Raw genomic sequence first — 23114 nt, forward strand, 5'->3', positions numbered from 1 at the left:
CACGGCGGCTGCTCCCCGGGGGAAGGCATTGAGGGGGGATTAACTGTCTGATGCCCCCCTTGCTCAGGCGCTTAATACAGAAAACAAACACCCTTGTGCACCCAGCAGCCTCCATCCCGACGGGCTTTCTCCGTGCCCGTTGCCTGAGCAACCCTAATCTGCCTCCCGGGGCGCCCCGGGGCCCTGCGCCCCCGGCTCCTGCACCCCGGCAGCTGCGGCGGTGCCGGCGCTGTCCCGGCTGTGCCTGGCACGCGGCTGCCAGCGGGATGCCACGGCTGCTCCGCCTGGGGCATGGGCAAGGTGGCTGGGAAATGCGGGAGGTGGGGGCAGCTCTGTGCCCGGTGTGTGATTTTATACTGTGCCAAGACACGAGGCAGCAGGACCCGGCTGCTCTGGCATCACATTTCCAAAATGTTTTGCCAAGGGCAACAAGATTTTCAGGGTGATGAAGTTGCCCCATCGCAGAAATGGGGATCATCTCCTGCGGCGGCCCTATGTCCACGAAGGAATTGGGCGATGGTTTGAGGTGAACATGGGGACAACGCTGCTCCAGCCCTGGGCTGCCGTACGGGCCAAGGAGGGGAAAGAAGCCTGGACCCCATTGCGCCCCATCCCAGGGGCAGGCAGCACCCAGTCCTGGGGCGGACTCTTTTCCCACCCTGGGGCTGCTATTGCTGGCATCAGCATCCCCGGGCCACAGGGTATCCCTGCTCCAAAAGGCAGGTCTGGGGAGGGGGGCTGTGCCCACGGGCCCCTGTCCCGCGTGGGGTGGCGAGGAGGGGCCGGGGGGGCGGGGGCAGGGGCCGCACTCTCGGGGGTGCGGTGCGCGCAGTCTCCCTCCTGCGCCGGAGGAACGAGCAGCGCGCTGGGACCGCCGGGGGGAGAGAGCAAAAAAGAGGGAAAAAGAGAGAAATCGCAGCAGCCGCCCCGGCGCGGCCCCGCTCCGCACCCTCCGCAACCTTTGGTCGCGCTCTGCATCCTCCGCACCCCTGACCCCGCTCCGCATCCCTCTCTCCGCATCCCGCTTCGGAACCCCCGCACCTCCCGCACCCCCGGCCCCGCTCCGCCCTCCCTCCCGCCCCGCTCCGCCCCGCGGGGTGCCCGGCCCGGCCCGGCCCGGCCCGCCGCTGCCGCCAGCAGCCGCCCGTGCCCCGCTCCGCTCCGCCGCGCCGCCGGGAGCTGAGGTAAGGTCCGCGCCGCTCCGCCGGGACGGGTCGGGGCTCCGCCGCTCCCGGTCCCGCTCGCCTGCGCATCCCGCGGGCTGCGCCGGGCTCGGGCGGGAGTTGATCCCGTGGATTTGCCAGTCACGAGTCCCGCTGTTCTGGTGCCTTTTCCCCGAGGAACACCGCAGGACGCCTCAGCCATCCCTCCTCGGGCAGGTCTGAGCTCGCTTTCCTCTGCTTTACCTTTTCTCATCCTTTCTCCCTGCTCTGACCCACCTCGGTCACGTCCCGTTCCCAGGGAATCCTCCCTGCCGTCTCCCAGCGCCCAGCGCTTACTTTCTGCTGTTAGGAAATATGTTTGTGAGAACAAAAGTGTTTTGGGGAAAGTGCCGTGACCTCTGGGACAGCCTGGCACCCACTGCTCCAGCCGTGCCTGGAGTCTTGCCCCCTCCCGCAGCTCCCAACATCTGCAGCCGGGTACCGGCACCGTTCCCGGTCCTGGCACTGTGGCGCCTTCCACAAAAAACCTTGGGAAACACAAGGTGCTTATTTTTTTAAGAGTGTTACTGCTAATTGGCTCCTGAGCTACCAGGTTCTCCAGCTTTGAACATTCCCCATAAGCCAGGAAAGATCCCCCCTGTACAGTAGCCCCAGGCCAGGCAATAACCTACCGGAGATATTTCTCATCTATGGGCAGCTTTGCTATAAGGAACATGTTTAATAAATCATAAGGCCGGTGAATTCCTGGGATTTTTATTGCTTCTGTAAAAATGCAGTTTTGATCCGTCTGCGAGGGATACTGGGAAACAAAGCAGCTCCTTTCAGAGCCGGATCCTACGAATTTAGGACACAGACCTGGCAGCAGGGCTGGTGGCTGTGAGCCCCCTGGGCAGGGGTAGTGCTGTGGTGGGGCACAGGGGTTGTCCTGTCCCTGTTCTTTTAGGGACCAATGTAACCCAGGTGCCTGAAGCCCCATCTTGGCTTTCCTCACTCTGCTGGGGCTCTGGACACGGCCGTGTGTGTGGAGCCGAGGCAACGATGCCAGGGGAAACATCACAGCTGGAAATGCAGCAGGGCTGCACCAGGCTTCCAGTTACATTTTTCCTCCTTGCCCTGTTGTCCAAAGGGAAAAGAAGCAGCAAAACCCAAACTGCTAAAAAATGGGAGAGGTTCTTGCAGGAAGACTCGCCTGTTTCCGCCAGCCCAGCTGACCCCATCTCCCAGCAGCGGGGTGGTGGATTGTCCCAGATCCCAGATCGGGCAGAGGAATGGCAATAAAGCAATTTTCTTTGCCTGTTCCAATCTCAAAACTGGGGTTTAGAAGCAGGAACAGAGCCAAAACGCGAACGGCACACGGAGATGTGAATCCAGCAGCTGTCAGGGGCTCATTGGGATTTCAGAAACCACGAGGGCTGTGGCCAGGGCAGTTGGTGGTGGGTTGAAATAGGTGGTGCCCCACTTCACTGGGCTAAATTGAGAGGCCAGGCTGCCCTTGTCCAAGGAGGTAGCAGTTTGGTGATTGGGATTTGTCCTGTCTCCTGCCATGCCTTTGTTTTAGGCTGTGCAGAGCCCGGCCACAGAGGCGGGGAGGGAGAGTTTCTTTGTACAGGGAAGCATTTAAATTCTTTGCAGTGATTCATATATTCCATTCATATGAAACACAGTCCTGCCGAGTGTGAATGGGGACTGAGGGGGGATTTTTTTTAAGGCAATAAGCCCTAGAAGTGTCAAAAGTTATTCACACCTTGGTGAAATCAAGGATATTTCTGTCCATGGCTCTTGGCAGGGGCTCAGCCCAGCTCGCCTTGCACTGGGTTTTTGGTTTCCCACTTGGATTCGGAGCAGGGGGAGCAGAGGGGCAGTGTTCCCATTCCCCATGCCCAGTGCTGGAAGATTTCCTGGTGCCACAGGGGCCTGGCATGGGCTGTGCCCAGGGTCTCAGCTCAGACTCCTCGGGGTCACACGAGCAGAAAGCCCCAGGGCTGGTGAGCGTGGTGAGCCCGTGGCTGGGCGAGGTGCTGTCCCTCGAGTGATGGTCACCAAGGCTGTGACCACAGATACCCACCAGCTGTCCCCATCGGGGCAGACCCTGTCCTGTTTGCCCTCAGCACAGGGCACAGGAATAGCCCAGAGAGGAGCCTTTTTGGGAGGTGCTGGGATCTTGGTGAGTGGCTTCTGGGGTCAGGCATGGCCCTGGGGTCACTGACCTGCTCTGGGGGGCTGCCAAGTCCTTCTTGAGGAGTGTTAGTCTGGGGGGAATCAATTGGAGTTGCTGGGGGCCAAGATATGAGGGCATCACCTCGATGCCACAAGGTGCCCCTGGAGTGGGGGCAGCACCCACAGGGAGATCTCACCCCTGCCAGCCACTCCAGGATGCTTTGAACCACTGTAAATCCTGTCTGAAGGAACTGGGAAGACAGTTTTATGGCTGCTGGGGAGGCAGATTAGTAGGGTGTTGTTCTCAGTGCTGATCCATCACGGGGATGCCGGCGCTGCGTGGTGCATCCAAGTCGGGCAGTGCAGCCTCTTCCTGGGAAGGTGGAGATGAAATTGCCTGGTTTTAGTGCTCTGTCTGCACTCTGGATCTGTGCTGTGAGGGACAAAACCTCCTCCACGGGCCCTGGGTGCCATGGCCAGCAGTAGCCAGGCTCCTCACACTCTGTGACAACAGTGGATCAAAGGGATTTGGGCAGTGGCACCTGCAAAAGGCATTAACCCGTTGGGGAGGGTGTGGGGCTGGTCCCATCTGTCCCCACACACCCCTCTGTCGTTCTCTCCTATTTCATCTTGTCCACAGCCCAGGAAGGAGCAGACTTTCCATTCCTCTGCACTAAAGAAAATGTCTGTGACAATAAAATCTCATAGTTCAGAAGAGGAGGGATAAAAAGACACCAGATTGCATTAGTCTTCCAAAGTTTCTCAATCCCACCTTTTTCCCTCTGGGAGAGGGTGCAGGCCATTGACTCTGTTGGGCACGTGCTGGACTCTGAGCATCCCCAGTGCCCCGTGCACTTTGTCACAGCTAATTAGAGAGGATAATTAACTGCTTTAACAAGGGAGGGGGAGTTGGACATTGACACGTGCCTATTCCCTCTTTTGCACTCAAGGGTTCTCTGCCCTGGACATTTGGGGAGCAGGGCAGGATGCTGCTGGAACCTGGCTGTGTCCTGCAGTAATCCAGTGGGATTGGGACCCCCAGGGTGGCTGGTGAGGCAGGGGTGACACCACACACCACCCCACCCCAGCCCTCCCCTCCTGCTCAGGGCTCAGCTGCACGTTGCTTCCCTGCGTTGGCGACTTGGACGCCGGCACAGACATAATAAACCGCTTTTCCTTTTCCCCCTGTCACCGGAGCCGCTCCTGAGTCACATCCCTGGCCGCCTGGCTCTTCCCCAGGGCTGTCTGCTCTGGCTGCATAACCCTGCACATCGGCTGCAGACTTCAAAGCGATGGGATGCATCCCGGCCGGGAAGGGCTGGAGGGGTGGCAGCGCTCCGGGGAACATCTGCACGGGCCCGGGGGGGCGCCGGGGCTGGCGCAGCTGCTGGGATGTGATGCTCTGCTCCCCAAAAGCCTGGCTCACCCCTGGGCATTGCTTGTCTGCCCCAAAGAGCTGCAGGAGCTGGGCTCTTCACCAAAGCCACATCCTGCCCTGTTCTCCCGTGTTCTCACAGGAGCATCCCAGGAGCAGAGACCCCACGGCTCCTGGTGGCTGCTGTCTCCCTGCAGCGCTCCCGAGCTTGGCTGGGGGCAGCAGGTGGGAGATGAGACCTACCAAAAATGGGATGGGATTACAAAGGAGCCAAAGGTTGCAGTGTGAGGGTGTCTGCTGTCCCCTCAGCCCAGTGCTCCCATGGCCTCTGGCCCCAGTGTCATGGAGCAAAGCCCCAGATCACAGGCAGCAACTGCATCCAAAATCTGCAGAGCAGCCAGGTCTGGTCTCTGTGACCTTCCCTGGGGCTGAGCCCATTCCTCTGGCCCATCTGGAGATGTTTGTCCTCAGGGGCTCTTCCAGGCACCTCCATCCAGGACAGGGCTTGGCAGGGAGCAGTCAGGGGGAAGGACAACACCTTCAATGTCCACCTGCTGTGGATGCAGTGGCCAGTGCAATGCCTTGCCCAGCTTGGCTGTTTTGCACCAAAAACCTGACTCCTTATTTCTTGCAGCACTCCCAGCCCAAGTTCTGCCTTCCCCAGGCAGGATGTGGCCCCAGAAATTGCCCCATACGAGCAGATTTCTGCAAACCTGCTGCACACCGGAGCAGCCTGGCAATGCTGGACCCCTGGGACCTCGCAGCACTCCTGTGCCTGCCCCACAGAGCTCTGGCTGTCGCTGAGAGCCTCTTTATTGTTCTGGCAGAGGGTTTTGTTTCACTGCTGCCTTCCAAGTTCCCAGGGATCTAAATTCTGAAGCAGGGTCTTGTAAAGAACCCTGTCCAGATGGGCGAGATGATATTGCCGTATCAGATGAGAACTATCCCCGTCTTTATCCACAGACAATGCAACAGTGGGAGCAAACAAGGATAGAGCCTTTCTTCGGAGGCACATTAGCCAAATAAGAGCCTTCACTTTGTTTTGTGCCGAAACCTAAGGCCTTGAGGCCAGACCACCTCAGGGAACTGCCCCCATCCCTGCAGCCACACGAGGATTTGCCCCTTTCCCCATGCCCGTTTTCCTGGCAGGGCAGAGCAGGGCAGCAGGTCCTGCTCATCCCATTGCTGGGGTGTTCCCTGTCCTGTCCCAGCTGTCGGAGTGGTGTCCATGCCCCCAGGGCTGGGAAGGTCTCAGCAGTGCTGCAGGGATTGGGCAGCACTCAGACTCTTCTGTGCTTGGATACCGACAGAAGGTGGAAGATGCTTTGGTTGTGTCCCATCATTATGGGATAATTGAAACCGTCAGACAGGAGCTGGGGCTGTCCAGAGCAGCCAAAGCTGCTCTGCACTCCTCTGTGGTGATGCACAAGCCCTGTGGCCAATTCACCTGCTTTCAGATTTCATTACAAGACCCAGAATTCAGCCCAGGTTTGTTTTAAGAAGTTACTGGGAGCTGAGAGAGCCTGGGACTGATTTATGGCTTCCCATCAAAATCATGTGGTTTCACCACAAAGCTTGGAAGCTCTGGATGCATTTTTCCTTTGGGGATTTTGGCTTTGCTCCAGGGCTGAGGGTGTGAATCCAGGGTGTGCATCAGGGCTGGAGCATTCGGGTGCTGCGACTGAAATGGAGGAGATATGGATCACCACAAGGAGAATATTTGATGTCAGGACAACACAGCCATGGTTCTCAGGGAAGCACCGATAAGGAGGCGAGAGGCTTGGCACGGCACAGAGCTGCAGCAGGTCCTTTGCTCTCACTGTAGCTTTCATTTCAACACTCAACACTTATCACCCTCACATCCTGCTCCATGTCAGCAGCCAGAGCAGCATCTCCCAAGCTGCTGTGCCCAAGCAAGCTGGGAAGTTCCACTGCCCTCCCTGAAGCCGTGCTCTGGGCTCACAGGGTGAGCTGCCAGTGCCCATCGGGGTTAAGTATGTGGGCTTTTGCCAGAGAAGCATATTTCCAGCCTCAAACATGCATTGTCAATGACTGCAGAAAGGTATTTCTCACTGCTCCGTGTGCTGTGAGCCAGCAGACAAGAACAAGACGACTTTTATTGCTATTTCTTCATATTTCCTGATATTGCCAGTCTGGCACTCACAACCCACAGGCAGATCCTGACCTGGGCTGGGTTTGGATTACAGCAGTGATACTTTTGTCTTTGCTTTGCCTTTAATTTCAGATGCTTTGGGCCCCATAGGGCTGAGCTGATAACCCTGGAGGGCAGAGCCCACAGCCCCAGGGTGGGCAGCCTCGGTCAAGGGCAGACCCCAAACCAGAACCAAGCCCAGCCACTGCAGGCACACAGAATCATTAAGGTTGGAAAAAACCTTCAAGATCATCAAGTCCAACCTTCAGCCAAACACCCCATGCCCACTAAGCCATGCTGTCAAGTGCCACGTCTGTTTTTTGAGCACTTCCAGAGATTCTGACTCTGTCACATCCCTGGGGAGCCTGTTCCACTGCTGGAGCTGGGCCAACCCCCTGCCCCTCACAGCAGCTCAAGGACTCCACAACCAGCGATTGCCATGGGCCCACAGAGCCCTGAGGGGGTCTCAGCATGTGGCTCACGGCAGTGAGAGGAGAAGAGCTTTGTGTTACATAAATCACAAGGTCAGGGCCCTGCAAGCTGCTCCTGCTGCGCGAGCGCCGCGTCCTGCCGAGCATCCCCCGGCGCAGGGGCCAGCGGGACAGCAGAGTCCCTTCAGGGCTTGGGTGCCTTTATGGTTTTAATTTAGTGCCTTTTTAAAGTCAAGATGAAAGGGAGAGTCGGGCAGGGCCGCAGCAGTTCCCCTGTCTGCATCCAAAGGAAGCTGATGGGGCCACGCCGAGCGCCAGTGGCTCCGTGCCTGCTTCCCAATCCTCCCCTTGCTCCTTCCCACCACCGGCACGGACACGTCCTCACCACGCACAGACCCTGTCTGTGCCAGCCCTGTGCTGAGCTAGGAAGTGTCAGCTCATGTGGCAGTGTGAGATGACCCCTCCAGGCCTGCTGTGGGACACTCAGGTGTCCAGCACTGCTCCACCAGCCTGGCACAGTTGGTGCTGATGGTCTTTCCATTACACCTCCCATAGCCATTCATTAACGACCACATGTGATGTCATTGCCAACCATCAGCTACGGGCCAGGACAAGACCCCAGCTCTCCTCCAGCAGCCATAAATTGAGCTGTACAAGGAGTCTGTAATTATTTTATGCCAAGCTTGGTATTTTCCTCCCCCCAGGGAGGCACTAGAGCGAACAAGAGCAGGCCTGTGCCAAACCATGCCCAGGCAGTGCTTTTATGAAATCTTGGGTTCGTCAGAATTAATTTCATTTAAAACATTCTTCTCGTTTTTCATAAAGCACAGCAAATCCGCGGTACTTAGGGCAGGAATGCAGCCAGAGCGCTGCCGGGCAGGCGCTGAATTTCCCGCGGCAGATGGGCCGTGACGGCGGGGTCGCCCCGGTCCGGAGCTCGCCTTCCTGTGGGCATCTGGCTGGGGAGAGATGCTGCAGGAACCTCTGGGAAGCAGCCAGGTGTGGGGCTCCATCCTGTGCTCCCAGGTGTGTTTGTCCCCAAAGCTCTGCACAGGCTGTGGCCGTGTTCCCACCCCAGTGCCCGGTGCTGTCCCTGCACGCGTGGGATGGAGCGTCACAGACCGTCTGCTGGAGTCCCCTGGCTGCTAGCAGCTGGACCAGGGGTGGAACCTGGCCAGAAACTGAGCAAAACTGCTCAGAATGCCAATGATTCGAGTGATTTTTGGGGCTGGGGATGGGGGCAGAAGCAGTGTGGGGACAAGGGTTGGGAGCTGGCGCTCCTGCCCTGCACAGAAGGTGTGAAGACCAGAGCCATGGGAGAAGCAAACCTCTGTCCACTACTGCTGGGTCATGGCAGGGGCACCTTCACAAAGGCAGGACCTCTGCAGGGCTGCTGCTGGAGGGCCCTCTTGGGATGGAGTTTAGGGTCCAATCCTAACTGGAGAAATAGCTCAAAAATCCCATTATTCTGGAGACCTGACCCACTGGGTCTGGAAGGGCTGTAACTCCCCTCCCTTCAACTTTCCACCTCTTGCAGCCTCCTAGGGCAGGACCCAGGTGAGCATCACAGCCACTGTGTCCTCTTAGGATGCAAACAGGAGCTCGTGACCTTGGGTGACCCCGGGGCAATGAGAGGAGACACAGGACATCCCTGTGGGAGTTAGAAACTAGAGGGAGCCAATGGATCTGTCCAGCTGGTCCTGCTGCAGGCTGGGATCATCTCTGTCATGCTGGGAACTTTATTTTCTCCAAACTTCCACCTCCTGCCAGGTCAGTGGGCTCCAGCCTGCCAGGAAGCTGCCAGGGGTGAGTAGGGGGATTGGAGGGTTTAGCAGGTGCCAACCCTCATCTTTCATCCTCCTGCAGGGAAATCCATGGCTTCGTCTTCCCTGTTCCTGCACGAGTCCTGCCCTTTTCCCTCCTTGTGTTTGCTGCTAACTGGGATGGACTGGGAGGTGGAACAGCACTGGAGTCTGCACCGTGGCCAGAGCCCTGCAAGCACAGGCAGCTGAGTTTTGGCTGGATGGCACTCCAGAGAGTGCTCAGGTGCCTGGCTGGTGGCATTTGCCAGCTGCAGGGTCGGGCTGATCCGTGTCACTCCGCAGTTTGCCGTGGAGCGTGAGAGCACAGGGCTGGGTGTGCTGTTTATTTTGGTTAAATTGAGTTTTCTCTGGGAGATTGGGGGGCGCAGGGGGCCTCCAGACAAGGGGCTTTTGTGAGCTGAGCTGCAAGCCGATCCCCTTTTGTGGTTTTGCTTTTTTGGATGATACAATTTGTTATTCCAAGAACTACCCAGCAAATGGACCCCATTAGCCGAGTCCCCAGAGCAGCTGGAGCTGGAGCTGGCGCTTGCAGCGCCTTTGTCTGCATCCACCTTGGGCCCTCTAGGAGTGCTGGGGCCATGGCACTGCTTTGCCCTTGGATGGAGGGGGCAGGAGCTGCTGTGCCTCCATGCTGACGAGGCATCTTATGGGATTAGTCTGGGCTGGGACCAGCAGAAAGCACTGGGTTTATTGAATTCCCTGTCACACTCACATCCCTGGCACACAGTACCCAATGCACACAACCTGTTGTTGTCGTGCTGCTGGGGGCTGGAGCCAGGGCCAGCCCTTTTGGCCCCTCACACAGAGCTGGATCTCACCCTCATGCTCGATGGTAGCTGTGGGAATTCACATCCCTCCCTGCCTTTGGGCACAAGAGCAGCATCCCCTGCAGTGGGGGCAGCATTTTGGATCCCACTGGCATCCCCCCACCTGCTCCAAAGGGTCCCTGCACAGCCAGCACACAAAGAGCAGCTGTGTGAATGCCATGGCAGCCCGTGCTGTTGGAGCTTGGCCTCGGGGCTGTGGTGCCAGGACATGGCCATCTCTGGCCACCAGGGCCGGGTGGTCCAGCCGGAGCATCCTTGGCCCGCTCAGCGCTGCCTCCCGCCGTGCGGGGATGCTGCTGACTCTGTTTGTCTTGGCTCCGATGGGCTTTTCCCTGCATGTGACAGCCTGGAGCTGCGCAGGAGCCAGGGGGTTTATAAATAAAAGCGTCGGACACCTCTCTGGGTGGTGCTGAAAGCTCCTGAATTTTCCCCACCACCCTGACACACGGCATGTTGCCGCTGTGTTCGAGAGACACCCGGGGCTCTCCCCTCCTCCCGACCCCGTCCTGGCCGCTCACAACAGCCCCTGTGCCCCCCTCCCCAGCCCCACCTGCACCCTCCACTCCCGAAGTGCTGGGACACACTGCCCTGGCCAGCTCGGATGGATCCCTGCTTCCACCAGCCTCCTAACGGGACATGTTCCCCAGACCTGGCCGCCCCACAGCGTGTAGGAGCGCCCAGAATTGTGCAGCAGACCCCAGCCACGCCCGGAGATGAGTTTGCCGCAGGGGCTGGGTGCGGGAGCTGCCGCTCAGTGGCCCCTTGGCCATCTCCTGTTGCTGGAGAACCGGGAGGACAGTGCTGGCCTTACCGCTTCCCCTCCCGCACTGCCCGGCCGCACTCCGCGGAGCTGGTGCGGGCAGGAGTGGCCGGAGCCCGTGGGACGCTGGCCTGGCACGGGCAGGAGTGGCCGGAGCCCGTGGGACGCTGGCCTGGCACGGGCAGGAGTGGCCGGAGCCCGTGGGACACTGGCCTGGCACGGGCAGGAGTGGCCGGAGCCCGTGGGACACTGGCCTGGCACGGATTTTACTTTCCATTGGCTCATCAGGTCCTGCCCTGGCAGAGCCCAGCGGGGGCCGTGGGAAGAGGCAGCCGTAACTTCGCGACAAAAGGAGCCCGGCAGTGGGCAGGACGGTGCCGGCAGCCAAGCGCAGGGCAGGACCCTGTCCGGGCTCCTCGGAGCAGCCGCCCCCGCTCTCCCTGCCCGCAGTGCCCGGCGATGGAGGCGGCTCGGCCCCCGGTGCCTCCCCCGGGGCAAAGGCCAGCGCAGATCGGGGGGTCCTGGCCCCCAGCCCCTCCTCCCGCCGCGCCCCCGCCGCATTCCACCCAGGGCCTGACATTTCAACGCGCCGAGCCTTCGGAAAACAGCATTTTAATGCTTTTGCTACAAAAGCGATGGAAAATGTCCGTGGGCTTGTGCAGGAAGGCTCCCGGGAGCCGGGCACGCCGTGGGTGTGCCGGGCGCTGGCTGAGCCCTGCCCGGGCAGCTGGGGTGGGCTGGGATCCTGTGGAGCCCCACGTCTCTCTGACACCCCTGAACCTCAGCCAGCCCTGCTTGTCCCGGTTGTTTCTGTAGCAGGGGTGAAGCTTGAGCTGCTGTCCCAGGTGGGTTCTGCAGCCACTCGAGGCACAGAGGGGCTGTAACCTCATCCTCCCCTCCTGCCAGGGGGGCAGTGCCTCCAGAGCATCTCCCTGCCCTCTTCCCACACCAGCTCCAGGCTGAAGGGCGTCTTGGGCATCTTTTATTTTCTGATTGTTCACCAGGAAAATGGGCTGAAGAGGTCAATTTAATTTTCTCTCTAATTTTCGTCAGAAACACCAGGCCAGTGTGGCAGCCTGGTATCTGCAGCACCTCCCCAGGCAGATGCCACACATCCACCACTTCCTAGAAGGCAAGGACATGGCCCAGGTTGGGTCTGATCCCTGGATCAGGTCTGATCCCCTGGGTTTGGATCTATTCCCAGGTCTAGGTCTGTTTTCAGGATCTGGGTATAACAGTTGGGGTCCCTTGGGTGCAGTAACCATGGCAGCCCCATCCTGGGCACACCTGTGCCCAAACAAGGGGGTGCCCCCTTGCCAAGGCAGAGGGTCCTGGCCAGGCTCAGCAGTGTGCCACTGGCAGGAGGAGACCCTCTGGGCTGTGGGTCCCCAGTGGACACTGAGGTTCCCACATGACACAGCCCAGAGGAGAACTCAGAGTGAGCTGAGTGCTTTTCCAGCTCAAAGCCTAAACAAAAGGTTTTGTAATGAAAGTCTCCCTGTCCCCGGGTGCAGTGTCCATTTTGCGCCCTGGTGCTTCTGAATGGGAGCATTTGAATGCACCAGATGAGAGCACAGGGGTGCAAAACCAGGGACTGACCTTGAGGGACTGGACTCCATCCCATTCTCAGTCCCTTGGGACACTGCAAGGACATGGAGACAGCCCTGAGCACCACTGGCTGTGTGTCCATCCAGGGCCAGTGTCTCTAACAGAAACAAATGAGTCCTACCAAGAAAATATTCCTTATATTCTGCACTGCTTTCCACTGGTGCTGGAGCTCCAAGTCCCCAGTTTTGCTTGGCAAAGGGTCAATGGTAACAGCGACGCCCAAGGCAGATGCTCTGGAGCTGTGAAGGTCACCAGCTCCTCTGGGGCTTTCTGTCCCAGCTGCTCCTTTCTCCATCCTGGGTCCAGAAGTGGTTTTTTCCTTTGGGATGATCTGGGACACGTGAAATCCATACCTCTGGGCTGCCCTGTCCAGGACTGCTTGCTCTGCAGATGCTGTGTGCAGGGCAGAGCTGCCTGATGGTGTCACATTGGGAGGAGAAGAGCAGTGGGAGATAAACACATTTTTGGGTGCAGGGGTCCAGGCAAAGGGGATGGTCTGGACCCCTTTGAAGCAAATTCAATGGGATGAACTGGAAATTTGGAGTCTGGAAATGAGAGTGTGGCTTTGAGTTGTGGCATGTTGGCCACTAAGTGATGTTGAAAGATGGTTAATGACAGAGATGGTGCACATGGGGCACCTCATGTTCCCCAGGACATGTCACCCAGCTGTCCAGGAGTGCTGCTGTCCTGTGGGACTCCGCTGCCTCTGCACGGGGTCCTGGGGCACGGGGGCTTGGCATAATCCCCAGGAAAGCAGGGCTGCTGGAATTCCCTGCAAGGCTGTCAACTCCAAGACAAAGGAAATGTGGAAACTTAAAAAAAAAAAAAAAAAAAAAAAATTCAAATTGAAAAATCAAAGCAGCTGATTCAGCAATGGTGAAATATCTTGTGACAGCATCAGGCAAATTAAAAAAAAAAATCAGGGGGAAAAAGTCAGCTTGATTTTGCACAACCCATGACTGTCCCAATGGAAAGGCACATGGGGGTTGCCCATTGGGATGGGGGCATGGAACCCCATGGTGCTGTGGATTGCAGCCTGGCAGAGAGGATGCCCCCTAAAATGGGGATTACAGGGCACAGGGGAAATCTGAAATCCAGCCAGGAGCATGAGGCTGTGCCAGTCGGGAGCGTGGGATACGGGAGTGTCTTGTCAGAGTTTCCACTGAACACCTCGGGCTGGCTGGGGACTCGCATCAGCTCACAGAAATCAAATTAAATTAAATAACATAAATACTGCCTGAAACGTGCACTCCATCCCCTTCCCTGGGTGTGGAAATGGGGAAGCAGCTGTGCATGGCTGCCGTGCCAGGAGTGCTCCTTTGTGATTCATGGCCTTAGGGGCAGCAGGGGATGGGGATGGGGATGGGGATGGGGATGGGGATGGGGATGGGGATGGGGATGGGGATGGGGATGGGGATGGGGATGGGGATGGGGGTGAGGATGGGGAGGGGATGGGCACAGAAATGGTGAAGGGACGGGTGTGGCGAGGGGATGGTGAGGGGATGGGGAAGCCGATGCCGGCCCGAGGCCGTGAGTCACCGAAGCAAAGGCAGGACCGAGGCACCGCCCCGGCAGGTAACCCCATCCCCCAGCACCGCCCGCCAGGGAGGGACGCAGCCGAGGCTCCCACTCCTGAAATTTATTTTAATGTAAACCTAGCTGTAAGGCAGCTTTTTCTCATTTTTAAACTATTTCATATCAATCCTTGGCCTGACATTTGTTTTCTTTGAGTGCGGTGGGGAGCGCGGTCGGCATTGCTGAGGATATCTCCTCTGGAATCTTGGCAGAGGCGGCTCCCTATCTTTGAAGAAACGGCAAATGCAAAACAGAAGGCCGATATTAGAGAAGCATAAACACTATTTTCCCCCGTTAACCCCAGGAGCGGCGCAGGGGCCGGCTCGGCGGCACGGCGGGGGACACTGACCCTCCCCGGCCACCTGCCCAGGCTGACCCCCAGGCACGGGCACCCCAGAATCGGACAGGTCCCAGCACCCGCGGCCACGCCGTTGTCCCCAAGGGGTGTGACCCGGGCGGGACAGGGAGCGGTGGCCACACCGCGAGGGTTTGCAGTGGTTGGGGAGGGGCTGGTGTAGCCGGGGGTGCCCCAACCGGGGTCTTGCCCTGTTAGGGGTCAGGAGCCGAGCTCTGGAGTCTTCCCCGAGGAGATGCAGCTCTGAGCTCTCACCGGGTGTTTTATCAGAGGGATTTTGTGGAGGTGAACGCGGGAGGATGTGCGGGAGGACAGGCACAGGCAGCAGTGCTGGCACCAGCCAGGCTCACCTGGGGGGCTGCTAAAAAGCTGGAAGACGGGAGGAAATGGAGATCAAAGGGCCCAACAAAACCAAGGAGACAAGATTTCAAACTCTGATGTTAAAATTACTGTTAGGATAAACGCTGTGAGCCAGGTTCCTGTCCGAGCAGCTGGGGCAGGGATGGGGGATGTTCCTGCTGTTTTAGACAGGAGGGGATATTTTCACAGCAATTCACACATTTGCTGTCGTACCTGGGCAGTGCTGAGGGAGGAGTGGAGAGCTCAGGAGGGAAAACCACAGGGTGGGGACACCGTGGTGGGGATGCTGTGCCAGGGACTGAGCTGCTGACCAGTAGCACCAGCTGTCCTGGAGCACTGCAAGCCAGCTCGGGGGCTGCTGGCTCCATGTTGTCACACTTCTCTGGAGCTTGTATTTACTGTGTGTGAGGCCATTACATCTTTCCCTTGGGAGAACAGGTGCTGCTGCTGAGGCTCCTTATTGCACTCAGAGCCACTGTGGGCTCCTCAAGTGGTGTTAGGGCTCCCACTGCATCCCCCTTAGGAGGGGTCCCCTTCCTGTGGGATGGATGGGCAGAGCTGGAACAGCCACAGTGCTGCTGCCCCACATGTCCCAAAGGGAGCTGCCCTGAGCACCCTGCCCCAGAAAGCTCATTATAATGAAGCCAGTGACCCCAGCACAAGGCTGGAAGTTTAAATGTCTGCGGTTCATGGCCACTTGCCTGTAAATTCCCTGAGATGGGAATCGTTCTCTGTGGGTCCCTCCAGGCTTAGCAGATTTCTTTGCAAAACACCCGCTGCCTGAGAAAACGTTATTTCTGCACAGGAGCTGGGGAAGCAAGGTGGGTCTGACCTGCAAACCTCGAGGAAACTCCAACTGCTTCCCACTTCTCCTACCAGGACTTACAGGTCCCTGGAGAAGAGCTGGTCCAGCCAGCACAGGGTCCTTGGAGAGCGATGCCAATGCTCTGGCAGCTCAGTGGGGCTCACAGCCCTGTCCCTCCCTGTGCTGTTGGGCAAATGCTCCACATCCCACACCAGGATCCAGCCACAAGTGTCTATGCTTCTTCATGGCATGAGCCTGGGTTCACAGAGCAGTTTGGACGCTGCACAGCCCCTGTGCAGTCCCCTGGAAAGGTGTTCCAGCCGAGGGGATGGAACCCTCCAACACCCTCAGCACCCTCATCCCTGGTGCAGCCCAGCTCTGGCACTTGGCAACTGCTCTGCTCCTGCAGCCCTCAGGGACAGCACCACAGCTGCCCCCGGGCAGGCCACCACCCCGCGGGGAAGAGGAGGAGGAGGAGGAGAGGGGAAGAAGAAGGGAAGAAAAAAATGAATTCCCACAAAAATGTCTTCATAACAGGAAACGTCTCATAAAATACCTGTGGTTTGGCATGTGTGATTCGACTGGTCAAACTATGCACCTGGCAGGGAACCCTGCTATTAGTGCTGCAGCTCTGGTATTTCGGTGGAGTGGAGGCTGCCGGGGCGGGGGGTAGGACCGGGGATTTGGGGTGCAGAAACCCTCCTCTGGGGCCAGAGCAAGGGGGGACGTGTCCCTTGGGTCTCACTCACCCTGCTGTGTGTCAGTAGGATCCCTGCAGCAGCCCAGGGATGCCGTGAGCCAGGCTGAGCCTTGCCCCAGGCAGGAGCCGGCTGCTCCTGCAGCTCCGAGCCAGAGTTTTCCACCCAGCCACTCCTGACCCACGGGTCTCCGCCTGGGTCTCGCCGTGCCCAGGGTTGGCCTCAGCCCCCACGCCCGCCCCCGGCAGCGATCTGCGGGGCTCTGCCGCGCTCCCGAGGAGTTTTGACAGCTGGAGGTGAGGGATTAAGCCCTGAGCCGTGACCTGCGGCTGCGCTCCCGCACACACGCCCAGGGTCACTAATCCGCTTGAGCTGAGCCCTGACCCGGCGGCCGCGGGATCAAGCGGTGGCACCGCCCCGCTGCTGGCATCGCTGCGAGACCCTGGATCCGGGGTCCGACACGGGCAGCGTGCACCGCGGCCGTGCCGTGCCATGCCATGATCTGCGAGGCTGTGCCATGATCTGCTAGGCTGTGCCATTATCTGCTAGGCTTTGCCATGCTGTGCCATGATCTGTTAGGCTGTGCCGTGATCTGCGAGGCTGTGCCATGATCTGCTAGGCTGTGCCATTATCTGCTAGGCTTTGCCATGCTGTGCCATGATCTGTTAGGCTGTGCCGTGATCTGCTAGGTTGTGCCATGATCTGTTAGGCTTTGCCATGCCGTGCCATGATTGCTAGGCTGTGCCATTCTATGCCATTCTATGCCATGCCATGCCATGCCATGCCATGCCATGCCATGCCATGCCATGCCATGCCATGCCATGCCACGCCATGCCATGCCATGCCATGCCATGCCACGCCACGCCATGCCATGCCATGCCATGCCACGCCATGCCATGCCATGCCACGCCACGCCATGCCAATCCCGCTCCGTTCAGAGCCAGGCGCGGGCGCTGTGCGAGGCAGCAGGTCCCTGCAGATGGGGTGGGGTGTTTTTTCTTCGTCAAGGAAAATGTTTTCTTGTTCCCTGGGCTGCTGGCGGGCGAGGCTCCGGCTCCGGCAGCGAGTACAGCAGCCTTGGATTGGATCAGGTGTCATGCAGTTAAGGACAGGCTGGTGCCAAGTCTCCCCCGCGCTCCGGCGCTGCTCAGCCGAGCTGCTCCCTGATGCCTTTGGCTGTCGCAGCCCGGCCTGCGGAAACAACGTGCTGCTTTCCCTCTTCATAGCTCACTTTTCGTTTTTGACTCGGTTTATTATTATTTTTAAAGCATGTGTAGCGCAAAGCAAATCATCGACCTCCCGCTGGACACGGGCCAGCCCCGTGTTGGGCTTGGAAATCCTCCCTGCTTTATTTTTTATTGTAAATGACCGGAGGATGGAGCGGCTGGATGGGACACGGCGGCGGCCAAGCCCGCCTGCTCCAGCCCACCCACACGCGCCGGCTGCTCCCGGTGCTTCCCTTTCCCTTTCCCTGCCCCGGGCGAGTGCGAGGTGCTTCCCACTGCTCCCCCCAGCCCAGGGACAGCTTCTGCCACGGCTTCCAGAGGTGGCTGTGCCTTGTGATGCCAGAGCATGGAATGGGGACTGTGATGGGTAGCACAGGCTTGGGCATGGGGAGGAGGATGGGGACAGCAATGGGCATGGGGGCAGAGACCAGGATGGACCAAATTCCCCATCCTGCCTCATCCCTGAGCCCTTCTGTGGGGCTAGTGTGGCCCTGGGATGGATGTGGGGCCAGAGCTGGGGTGAGTGCCAGCAAGCACATGCTGTGCCCCAAACTGACCACGCTTTGACTGCCGGGTTTAAACAAGTTCCCTGTTGTGCCGACCTTCAGTCACAATGGCAGATCCCCCGTGGATCACATATATTGACTTAAAAAATAATTAGCCTCAAAGGGAGCAGGCGCAGGGCCGGCCAGGCCCTTCATTAATATTTAAGTAACAGGGGCCATAAATCAGCAGCAGCTCAGCCAACAGCCCGGGCCATGTCCGTGGGGAAGCGGGGCCATGGTGTTCACAGGAACATTGCCCAGTCCACAGGCATGGGAGTGCTGACATGGGCTCTGTGGGGAGAGTGGGACCAGTGGGGCAGCAGCCTTCTTCCACTGGGAATGACCAGGAGCACGCCAGGAACATGCTGGGAGCTCACCAGGCTGCCCAGGACAAGCAACGAGCAGCTCTGGAGCGACGGAGGCAGCACAGGCTGGTTGTTTTCCTTCAAGAACAAGGTGACATTTCTTGTCTCTTTTCTCATGCTTTAAGTGTGAGATTTTTTCCCTGCTCCCAGTGCTTTCATGGCGTGCCAAGGGTTTTTAACACGTCTGCTCGCCGCCTGCCAGGGGAGCCGACACTCACACCGTCAGCGTGGCGGTGGCGGCTCTGAAGCTGTGCCAGGGGTCTCGGTGCTGGATCGGGGCCCTGCTCCCCCCAGAGCTGAGCACTGTGGTGTTGTTGGGCCCCATCCTGCTCCAGCATCCCCAGAGAACAGGACCCTTCAAGTGCTGGCCCTGTATGAACCCTCCTGGCTCAGCAGCTCCTGCTGGGTTTGGCTTTGTGTCAAGGGATGGTTTTGGTCATACTGGAGTGTGCTGGGGGAGCTGGAGCTGCCCTTGAAGGATAGAAGCCTGGCTGGTCAGTGCCCAGCCTGGTGACTGCAGTACCCAGGCAGAGTGGAGTGAGCCAGGAGGGGCTACAATTTGGACCCCCAAATCATCTCCCCTGTTCCAAGTGGGAAAAAAAATAATTCTCTGTTGGCCATACAAGAGCAGGTTCTTGACCCCAGACCCCAGGAGGACAGGCAGGTGACCCCCAGGAGGATGAGTAGGTGATGGTCAGGACAGGCAGGTGACCCCCAGGAGGATGGGCAGGTGACCCCCCATCTCTCTGTAGCCACCCCATACACGTGATGGATTGGCCACCATCCGCGACCTGCCGGGCGAGATGGGAGCGTCGTGTGGCTGCTCCGTGTGATTAATTATCAGTTCATAACACAGGAGATTTCAAGCATGAAAGAGCCTCTCCACAAGCACGTTGTGCACACTTTATCCATCATATGGGACTCCAGATGTTTCCATTTTATTGTTATTAAATCACTGCCTGGAGAGTGCGGGTAGCGGGAGGCCTCCAGTGCCGGGCATGGCTGGGGGGACAGCACAGCACCAGAGACCCCTTTTGTTGAGGGACATGCACCTGAGGGCTCAGGCCAGGCTCCCCACATTGCTCTGCAGAGACTAGGGCAGTAAGAATGACCTGGCTGGATCAAGGGGGTGACAGAGGACACAGAGCAGGGAACTCAGTTTCACATCCAATACACAACTAAACTGTGGTCAGATTCCTTCTCCCTTGCCTCTGGCTCCATTTTCCCTGCATCCCACATCTCTCTGAGGGCTGAGGGCTCACAGAAAGAGGATGTGGTGCCCAGCAGCGAGGGGCTGAACCACCCCAGGGTGCTGCTCCCATGGCAGCATCCTGAGAAAACATCCCAGTGCAGAGGAAGGGCAGGGGAGAATCCAGCCCAGGTGGGAGAGGAGAGAGCTAGGGAGGGAGGGAGGTAGAGGCAGAGGCACAGGGGTCATACCAGGTAAGGAAAACAAGTAAATAGCTGATTCAGGGGTTTGTTCTCCTCTTTTATTTAACAGAAACTGTATTTTTACAGCTGCAATCCCTTAAAATGGGATTCTTTTCCCCTTAAATAAATCCTTGTAAAATAATGCTTCATAAAAAGAAGCGTTCCTCTCCTCGACCCTGAAGACAGAAAAACAATAATGCCGGCGAGGCCCCGGCCGTGCTGCCAAGGAGGCCGGGGGTGGCTGTCACCCGTGTCCCTGGCAGTGCCACCCGTGTCCCTGGCAGTGCCACCCGACCCACAGCCACGGCTCCGGGTGGCTCAGTGGGAATGGCACTGCTCTGGGCCCGTGGCTCTGGTGGGATGGGCAGAGCACAGCTCCTCTTGCAGCATCTGCCACAGCCACCTGCATCCTCACAGGGTCCATCGTGCTGCTAATGGCAGGGCCATCCCTGTCCCCTCCAGCCCTCAGCTGACTCCCAGACCATGTTCCAGGCACAAGAGCAGCTGTCAAGGCTGCCTCGTCCCTGGAGACTCCAAAAACCTGCCAAGCCCTTGTGGCATCAGGAACAATCCCATGCCAGGGCTCCCTGCTCCCTTTGCTTTAATTTTTGTTTTAATTTGGGTTTTTTTTTCTCTAGGCTGCAGTTTTTTGGTTTTTTTCACTGCTGCTTCAGCAAAAGCAATTCAGGAAATTCCGATGAAATCCGGGCATGCAGCAGCCCTGCCCCTGCTCCTCGGCAGGACAGGCCAGGAGCTTAATTCTCATTAATAACCACCACAGGTCAATTATTGCGAGAAGGAGGAAAAGCAGCAAAAAGCTTTTTGGCGTCACGTGTTGTTTAAGCTTCTGAAAATAAATGTTCTTTGCAAATCAATCTGTTTGCAGCTCTGCCCGTGGAGCTGACAGGGAGAGCTGCTGGAGGAAGAGAGTATTTATAAAGGGGGTTTATTTTAAATAAACAAGCACTTAAGGCTGAGGCTGCTGCTCCCGTGTCCCATCCCTCGTCCTCCACACGAGTTCCCGGCGCTGCCCGCGAAGCGCCGCAGTTGAGCCACAAATGCAGCAAGGGTCTGGTTCTCACATCGAGGGTTTGGCCAACCACCCACTTGGGATGCTCAGCACCCACCTAGAAGGCTCAGCACCCACCTGGGAGGCTCAGCACCCACCGGCTGCCCCCAGGGAAGGCAGGGCTTGGCAGTGGCAGCCTGTGCCTCCCATAGGGACCATGGCTCTTGTGAGAGGAGCCCCTGCTCACTTGAGGGATGTGACAGCAATGCTGGGCTCAGTGGGTTGGAGGTCTCATCTGATTTCCCCTCCCCTCTTATATTTGTTAAAAATTAATAAGGGATGTGAGAGTTACCACTCAGGGCATGTTCTGTAAGACTTCACTGGGCACCCCTGTGGTTGGTTACAGGGAAAAGCCTTAAGCTGTGCCAGGGAGGTTCAGGTTTTCACAGAATTTCTTTGTGGAAAGGGCTGTCAGGCATTGGAAGGGGCTGCCCAGAGAAGCGGTGGAGTCCCAATCCCTGGAGGGAGGAACAACTGGACGTGGCACTCAGTGCTCTGGGCTAGTGACAAGGTGGGGATCAGTCACAGGCTGGCCTCAGGCTGGTCTTGGAGGTCTTTTCCAGCCTCAGTCATTCTGGGATTCTATTCTATAAACCATATATTTACCATGCATCTCCCAGCTGTGGTGTGTCAGGAGGTGTTCAGGATATCTCTGATCCACAAAAAGGCAAATTCAGGGGAGTCCTGCTCCTGGGGGGATCATTCTCAGGTCCCAGCTGGTGCTCATGGGGTGGGGGGCCGAACCCAGTGTCACTGTTGTTTGTCTGCAGGAGCCGTGGGAGCAGGATGCTGCCGGACGTCGTGGTGATGCTGGGGACCGTGGTGATGGTGATGGGCCCTCGCTCGGCCGCGGCAGGCGGCGTGGGGGGCTACGCTCAAGTCAAGTACATGCAGCCCATGGTGAAGGGACCCCTGGGACCCCCGTTCCGTGAAGGCAAAGGGCAGTACCTGGGTAAGGGATGCACTCTGTGGGACTGTGGGAGGACACGGGGCAGTGGGAAGGGGACATTGGGCACTTGTCACCCTCTACCCTTCAGGGGCAGAGCTCCTGGAAACTGCCTGGCACAGCTGAGGGTGCTGCTGTCCAACTTTTGACCAAGCATGGAGGGACCACTTTGGTCTCTAACCCACTGCAAAAGGACAGGATGGACACAGATAGAGGCTCAGCAGGGAAGTGAAGCCCTTGGCTGGGGCAGGAGGGAGCCTTGGTCTGGGAGTCAGGGGACACAGGGGACCCTCCAGCCTCTGGCTCTACCCATCCCAGCAGCATGAGGCACAGAAGCCCCAGCAGTCGCTGTCTCTGCCTCTCCCTGCTGTTAAACCTGAGCTGTCCTGGCAAGGCTTTTTCCACTCCTCCACCTATTCCATTTCCCTGTCTGCATTTTGCACCAACTGGGAAAGGAAAGAGTGCCAAGGCTGGAGCTGAGACCCAGCCTGGCAAGGGAAGAGCAGGAGAGAGACATTTCCTCCCTCGGAGAGCAGCGGCCAGAAACTCTACACGTGTTAAAACACTCCCCACTGAGTGACATGCACCCAGAGGGGCCGAGGCACCAGGGTCATTGCCCTGCACAGCTGGGGCTCCAGCACCCCAGCCTTCTGTAATTCCCTGTCCCCAGCTGCCCTGCCTGCACCCACCCCAGTGCTGGCACCACCACGGGATGGGGCACTGCTGGGCTCGGGTATCCAGACCCACCAGGCCAGTGTTTGGCCCTTGGGAAGAGCCACTGGAGCCTCCCCATGGTTTGTCATGGACCTGGACCCTCCCAGGAGCTGGTCTTGGCTCTGGAAAGAGAAGCTGGAGAAGGCTGGGCCACCGGTGGCTGATTTACTGGAGGGCTGAATGGCTTATCAGGAGTTCAGCTCAGCACATGTGTCAAAAAACACACAGCAAAACCTGGGCTCGAAGTGTGCACAAGCCCCTCTCCCTGCCCCCTTCCCAGCTGTTGTAAAGCTGCTCCCTGAATCCCAGCCAGAGCCAAAACCTTCCAGCGTAGCACAGGAACACTTCAGCTGCTGATGGGACTGGATTCAAATCTCTCCCTGCTGTTCTCCCTTCTTTTTTTTTTCCCTTCTTCCTATGCACGGGAGCGGCTTGCATTGAGCAATGCTGAGCAATGCTGCCTATGGTGGGGAGAGTGTGCCAGGCTGAGGCAAGGAAGGGTTTGGACAAGCTCTGCCAGGTTAGAACAGGCAGAGGGGACACTGAGGCAGGGCAGAGCACACAATTCCCCTGGACATTTCTGCTCTAAAACCCTTGGGAAGGAGAGGACAGGTGGGGGACAGGAGAGGAGGACGCAGGGACAGCTGCAGCCCGAGCCACCGGCTGCGGGGCCGCACAGAGGCAGCTGGGGAAGCCGGTGCCTCCTGGATCCCACTGAGTTCCCATCTC

The 23114-nt window shown here is 58.3% G+C and overlaps 1 protein-coding gene across 1 annotated transcript in view; it reads left to right on the forward strand.

Moving 5' to 3' along the window:
• The first annotated feature begins 1138 nt into the window (after window positions 1-1138).
• Window positions 1139-23114, forward strand: part of COL8A2 (collagen type VIII alpha 2 chain) — a 29679-nt gene continuing 7703 nt past the window's right edge. Inside the window, exons 1-2 of the mRNA XM_056508923.1 lie at window positions 1139-1184; window positions 21496-21677. Coding sequence (XP_056364898.1) covers window positions 21512-21677 — 166 coding nt within the window. The 5' untranslated portion in view covers window positions 1139-1184; window positions 21496-21511. The remainder of the gene's footprint in view (window positions 1185-21495; window positions 21678-23114) is intronic.

Source organism: Oenanthe melanoleuca, chromosome 23, assembly GCF_029582105.1.
Source record: "Oenanthe melanoleuca isolate GR-GAL-2019-014 chromosome 23, OMel1.0, whole genome shotgun sequence".
Taxonomy (NCBI): domain Eukaryota; kingdom Metazoa; phylum Chordata; class Aves; order Passeriformes; family Muscicapidae; genus Oenanthe; species Oenanthe melanoleuca.